The sequence below is a fragment of the Micropterus dolomieu genome, linkage group LG02 (genome assembly GCF_021292245.1).
Source record: "Micropterus dolomieu isolate WLL.071019.BEF.003 ecotype Adirondacks linkage group LG02, ASM2129224v1, whole genome shotgun sequence".
Classification (NCBI taxonomy): domain Eukaryota; kingdom Metazoa; phylum Chordata; class Actinopteri; order Centrarchiformes; family Centrarchidae; genus Micropterus; species Micropterus dolomieu.
Genome location: NC_060151.1, coordinates 16592438 through 16599211, shown reverse-complemented (window position 1 = coordinate 16599211; position 6774 = coordinate 16592438). Strand labels below are relative to the sequence as shown.

General features: G+C 46.9%; 1 protein-coding gene across 2 annotated transcripts in view; it reads left to right on the top strand.

Annotated features, from left to right (window-relative positions):
* Nucleotides 1-6774, top strand: part of axin2 (axin 2 (conductin, axil)) — a 25265-nt gene that overhangs the window by 12799 nt on the left and 5692 nt on the right. The window contains exons 3-9 of one of the 2 annotated variants that reach the window (XM_046042418.1): nt 597-725; nt 2788-2890; nt 4722-4862; nt 4959-5482; nt 5572-5748; nt 5893-6108; nt 6301-6432. In XM_046042418.1, the coding sequence (XP_045898374.1) occupies nt 597-725; nt 2788-2890; nt 4722-4862; nt 4959-5482; nt 5572-5748; nt 5893-6108; nt 6301-6432 (1422 nt within the window). Of the gene's footprint in view, nt 1-596; nt 726-2787; nt 2891-4721; nt 4863-4958; nt 5483-5571; nt 5749-5892; nt 6109-6300; nt 6527-6774 lie in introns of those variants that run through there. The other variant, XM_046042411.1, reaches the window with a different exon arrangement.

The window sequence follows — 6774 nt, the reverse complement described above, 5'->3', positions numbered from 1 at the left end:
TGAAGACCCCCGCTTTTTTTTTCCTCTCCCCTTTCTTTCCTTCTCTGACACACACTCATGCTTCCGCTCTATACTTTTTTAGTCCCCCCCCCCTCCCCCCAAAATCTCTCCTCCTCCTGTACCATGGCAGGAATGCATGCCCAGCGGGAGATGAATGCTGAGGAAAGAGTGAGTGTGAGTGAGAGAAATGGAAAGAGAGAAATTGTGGGCTGTTTAAGAAGGCATTAAAATGGCATAAGGAGAAAACCACAGCTTTCCCAGCGTAGATGAACTTCCATTTGAGGGCTGGAAGTTGCCAGAGTAGCCGTTCACATTCATTCATTCATTCATTCATTCATTTATTCATTCATTCAATACAAGGTGTAGTTGTTATTGTTTGCAGGCAAGGTCATACTCTCTCACTAATTTAATCTCTCTTAGTGTCTTTAAAACCTTAGGAGAAACAAACCTGTCTTTATCTTAGGTCCTCAGCATAAGTGAAATATACTCAACTGATTTCTCACAAAGTAAAAATGAAATGTCACATTCCTGTTGGATACTGTTTCATAGTGTTGTATTGGCATTTAATCTGACTTCTGTTGTTGTAACCTTCCCAGATCATACAAGAGAGCAGACCCGCACCCCTGCCATGTGGGCTCTTTTGCCCCCGTCAGCAGCACCAACGACAGCGAGGTGTCCAGTGACGCCTTGACAGACGATGCCATGTCTGTGACTGACAGCAGTGTGTAAGTGAATATTAACCAAACTTGTGTGTGTGTGAGAGAGAGAATGTTGGTGCACAAGGATGTTTCAAGAATGTGAAATAAGGTGCTGTGAAAAAAAAAAAGATGATGTGACACCTTCCCTCAACTCCCAAAGGCCAGCTGTTGGGAGCCATAACCAAACTAGAAGATGGGTTTGCTGTGTGGGATTATTGGTGAATTGTGGCCCCTTGAAAATAATTAAAGATAAATATTTTACTGTGAATGCAGAGACTGTGAGTTGATACAAGGGAATGGATAGGGGCTTAACATTAAGTGCATCCGTTTACGTTGGCACTGTTAATGAAAGTAGTGCAAGGTTGCAACTAATGTTGACTAATCTGCTTATGACTTTTTTTCAATTAACTAACTAATAATTGAGTCCATAAATTGTCAGAAAGTTGTGAAGATATTCCATTTACAGAGAAACGGAGAGCAAATATTCACATTTTAGTAACCTGTAATGAGCAAGTGTTTGGCTTTTTTGCCTTCTAAATGACACAAACGATTGGTCATCCAAACTGTTGACGATTAACTGCCTATGGATTGCCCAACCAAAGAATTGGCTAATCGTTTCAGTCCAAAAGTAGTACATAAGTGCTATCCCTCTTTCCACATGGGGTTTGCGCTTATCTGCGTACGTGCTTTGGGCCTTGTTCTTCTAAAGGATTACTTGTCGTAATCACGTGTCTCTCAAGTGACAAGGTACTATGAAGTCATTGAGTGGTGCACAGCTCAAGGCCAAGAGCGCTGGGGTCAGCTGTTTTTTGGAAGAAAAAAAATCTTGGTACAAGTCCTTCTTTACCTCATCTCACATGGGAGGCGTTGAGGCCTGCGTGATTTTTCTTTTTCTTTTTTTTTTTTTTTTTTTACAACAGGGAGTCCTCTGCTCTGGCATATCTCTAGACAGTCCTGCTTCAAAGACACCGCAGCCCATATAGTCCTATTCTGCTGTACTTTGCCCAGTGCAGTGACACAGCCCTTGCCACAGGGACACGACAGTTCTTGCCTACTTTGGCCTTGATCCGAATATCTGCCTCCCTTTAGGTCAGTTGAAAGGACCTATAAACATTTGAATCTCATTTACAGATAAAGAAAGAATAGAAAAGGGAAAAGGCAACGGGGGAGGAGGTGGTTGGGTGGGAAGAGAAAGAGAGTGGTGGAGGGGGGGATTTTTGCTTATATCTTATTTATGGATTTGCTTGGACGCTGGGGAATGCAGCTGCACAGACTTCAAACATTACCTTATCTTACAAACCAGCCTTTTGATGTGCGGAGATCAGAGGCAGCGCTTGCCAAATGAAGATTGGAGGGGGTGGGAGGGGTTGCTTATGCGCATGACTGTGGCATTTCAAAGCAAAAGTAGAAAAGTGCTCCTCAGTCAGGCTAGGTCACCAGGAAACTGCTGTTTAGCATGGAGAAAAGACACTGTTTACACTGTCAAGTGCTTCAGTTTGAAGCTTCAGCTTCATTTGTTGTTTGATTTCATGTTTTAAGTCAGTCAACCATTCATTCCCATAGACAGTTTTAACTGTCTGCTGTAACTCTTTAAATCAGCATAATGAGTAGCTAATGCTAACAGTGTCCTCTGCTCAGTATGAGAGACAGTAGGGGAATGCTGATGCTGACACCAGTAGAGCAGAGTGCACTGTGACTGCAGAGTGTGTTTGTGTGCAAGTGTGTGTAGTTGGGAAAGGAAATGGCCAGTGGGGTTCCCAGTGCTGTGCTGGAACCAGAGCTGAATTTGAGTGTCATTTTTAGGGCAAGAAAACGTCTAACCACGTCACTCAGAGCCATGTAACCCAGTCTGCTCCGACACAAAAACAGGATTGGAAATGCTGTCTTGATTTACCTCTTGAGTATCTTTGTTCTCAAGATAAGTCTGAAAGATCAAAAACGAAATGGATGGGAGAATTAATAAATTAAATTTATTCTTACACGAACTGTGTTTGATCTATCCAGTTGACTAACAAGCCTCGATGGCTGTTTGGTTTTAAACGATGTATCTGATTGAGTAGTTGACCTGCGATCTGTCTGCCCCCCCCAGAGATGGCATCCCTCCGTATAAACTGGGCTCCAAGAAACAGCTACAGAGAGAGATGCAGCGCAACATGAAGATGAACAGCCAAGCCTCTCTGCCTGCTTTTCCTGTAAGTACACAAACCAAACACACACACTTGCACACACACGCTCAGAAGTCTTTTTGAACCTGGGTCCCACAGTGTAATTTCCATACCACCCTCTGTTCCGGGTCTCTCTTGGTTCTATGAATAGTACCACACAAACTGTATTCGGCATTCTCACTTCAACAACACCAGCAAAGATCTGAAGAGTAACGTCAATGATCCAGCCTCCCACACACACACACACACACACACACAAGCGCACATACAAACACAAGCCCCCTCGCTACCTTTGGTGTCACCTACACCCCCATTAGGGTTCCTTGAAGTCTGTGGGAGACGGGGAGGTCTCTAAGCTGTTTAACGCCACAGCGCTCGGAACACACCAGGGTTTTTCTTCCCTACCGATGCTGTAAATATGTAGAATAGGGAAAGAGGAGGAAGATCTCTGCCGCTTTATCCCGAGGGCTCTGAAATCATCCCGGTTCCCAACAAAAACACAAAGATACTCAGACACATTTGCACGCACACGCAGCGCTTTGATCCAAGGATGAATGGAGAAAACGCACAGGGAAGTGACAACTTCCAACAGAGCTGGCCCCCTTTTTTTTCCATCGCACCCCCACCATACACAAACGCGCACACACACACACACACACACACACACACACACACACACAGCCAGCCCCCCTCCCCTAAAAGTGAGGTATCCTACGAAAGAGTTTGAGCATGTCATGTGAGCTCTCAGTTGGTCAGAGGGGAGTTGGTAGCTTAAGGCATAAGAGAGGCTAAGGGTGAGAGAAGAACAGGAAAGGAGGTCCGAAACAGAAGCAGGGGGACGTCTGTTAAAATATTACTTAATGTAACCACCCTCTTTTTTTAACATTAAGAGACACGCAGCAAGTGTTACTTGCTTTTGGAAAAGATCCACTGATTGGTTCTCGCCACTCTTCTCTCCCCTTTTGCTTTCATTTTTGCTTTTATTCTTGTTTTTGTTTCCTGTCTGATTTTTGGCAATGGCTGCCATTCCCATGGTGCACCAGCCCTCGGCTCCATCAGACAGCGCCTCTTTTTCTCACTCTTTTCTCCTATTCATCCCTACTACAAAGGGATGGAAGAAACAAAAAATAAGAAGAACAATCAAGAAAGACCCAGTGTAAAAATGCAAATAATTGAAGATGGGTGTGCGCACACACGCATACTTACACTGTCACCATACTGTACCTCAAAGGTGCCCAGTGTGTGACAAGGGGGGAATAAATTACCTCAACCTGTCTGATCTTCTATCCTTTTTTGTCACCTTTATCTTTTTCCTCCAATCCTTCCCTCTCTTCAGTTTCTCTTTCTATCCCCTCCTGCGAGCACACATCTCTGCATCTCAACCTCCCATTTTTTTAATCCCTCATCTTTTCCACCCTGGAGTTCTGTTCCACCCCCTGTCGATATGTGGCTTTTATTCCAAGATGTAAAGCCACTGCTTCTCATCTATCTATCTATCCTTCCATCCCTCCTTCCACCATCCTATTCTCCCCCCACTGAGTGTTTGATATTTGGCGAGGAAGCCTTTGAAGTGAGCTGACTTTAAAGAGGCCTGCTGATGATGACAGAAGGAACCAGCCAAGGCCTAGCCCAGCATGACCGTACACCAGGCCTGCCACCCCTTGAAACAACCCTGTAGCCCATTACCACCAATGGTGGAGCTGGAGCTGGAGCTGGCGCTGGCGGAGAACAATGCACACATGTAGACGGATGAGGGAAGAGGAGTGTGGATGTCTTTGTATAAGTTGGGGAAGGCTGGGGTCTGGCTATAGAGGGATGACCATGATACAATGGCTAATTTATCTCCTTCTCCCCAAAGCGTACCCACCGTCCTCCCAAGGAGATGGTCCCAATGGAGCCTGCAGAGTTTGCAGCCCAGCTCATCTCCCGCTTGGAGGGCCTGAAGAGAAAGCAGGACACCATTAACTCTCTGGAGGAGAGGCTGCAGCAGATTGAGGAGGTTTGTGTAAGATAGTTTTTCACTGGAAAAGTCAATTGTATGGTGTGGGGTTTTTTTTAATTCCTCAGTTGATGACTTTGTATGTCTTGTTACCAGGAGGAAGAAAGAGAAGACGCGGAGATCATGGGAAGTGCTCCCCAACTCTCTCCCCACCCCTTGACCCTCCTACCTGGCTCCTCTGACGAGGACCCCCAGGCGATCCTGGACGAACACCTCTCGCGTGTCCTGAAGACCCCCGGCTGCCAGTCACCAGCTGTCATCCGCCACTCGCCCCGCTCCAGCTCGCCAGAGCACAAGCCCTTCATGCGGGTCGGCTTTGGGATTAAGGCACTGGTAAGGACAGGGCCCTCCAGTTCTTCTGTCTCTAGTCCTGAACAAGGGGCCATCACTCTGGCCTTGGGACCCAGCAGGACCCTCGTAAGCAGGCAGAGCACAAAACACATCCACCACCATTACATCCACCATCATGCCAGTCCAAAGACCAAGGAGCAGATTGAAAGGGAGGCAGCCCTCAGGGTGCATGGCCTGTGCTCCAGCAGTGGCGAGTGCCAGCCTTACCAGCGCAGCCGCAGCCTGGGCAGAGAGATGTGCGGGGCCGTCTCAGCAGACAACAGTATTGGGTCAGTTCCAAGCACAGAATTCATGTCGCCTTTATGTAATAATTATATATAAAAATGAACACTACTAATTCTCTCTCTCTCCCTCCCAGGCGTTCCAGCTCTCTGTCCAGGCGTGTGTGTCGTTCAGGGGCTGAGGAGGGAGTAGCAGAGAGGTGCATGGAGGACTGTGGGCTCTTACAGCTGCCCAGCGACACAACAGACCCCACCCAGAATGTGTTGCAGTGGATCCTGGAAAGTAAACGGCAAGGCAGGCACAAGTCTCACAGGTGAGCAGTTGCTGGTACCTGAAGTGCTTCTTAGTTGTTGTTTTTTTCTTGAGTTTTATTTATTTTAATCTACAATGTTCAAATGTACGTCACACCACTGCATGTTGTTCATACATGTAGTCTTATTTATTTTCTCCCCTGCAGTAACCAGAGCACTAAGAAGTCCTTTGGAGGCTCCACTACCCAGACACACACATGGGGTGGTGGCGGAAGCTGTGGCCACCTACGTAACCACCAGCCAGCCCAGCCATTCATCCAGGACCCAGCCATGCCTCCCCTGCCCCCTCCCAACACTTTGGCCCAGCTGGAGGAGGCCTGCCGCAGACTGGAGGAGGTCTCCACCAAGACCACCAAGCAAAGGTATACAGAAATTAGAGAGCTGTTATTGAATATTGCTCTTAGCTGTGGTCAGCTTTCTTTCTTCTGATTTCCAGCCATCTCAGATTTGTTTTTTGTTTTTTTTTATATTGATGTCTTGCACTTGTCACTAAAGGAAATATCAGTGTGTGTTATTGATCCTAATAATAGCATGTCTGCCACATCTCTTCCCAGGCATTCAACGTCCAGTCTCCAGCAAGAGAAGAGCCACCCAGTGCCTGTGCAGGTTGAGGGGTCCGTCCTTCTGTCTCTAGCCAATCCAAGCCCTGCTGGCCTCACGACCAGCCACGGTCTCCAATCAGAAGAGTACGATGCCTCTAGCGTCCTGCCCTCCCTCTCCTCTCCTCCTCTCTGCTCCTCTTCCTCCTCCTCCTCTCAGCCATAGCCTTCACCTTGCAGTGTACTTCTACCCTTTAAACTCTTCCTGTGTGACACCTGCACTGCTCACTGCACATGTAGGGAGACAGATGCGCAAAACCCACATATCACACACATGCACACACCCACATACAGTCACCCAAAAGAGATGGTGACCCTCTTTTTGAAAAGCTTATTTTAAGCTTTGTACACAGAAGCCTGGCTCTGCCTCTGTTTGCATGAACCTCATGTATTTGTGCTGTGTGTGTGTGTGTGTGTGTGTGTGTGTGT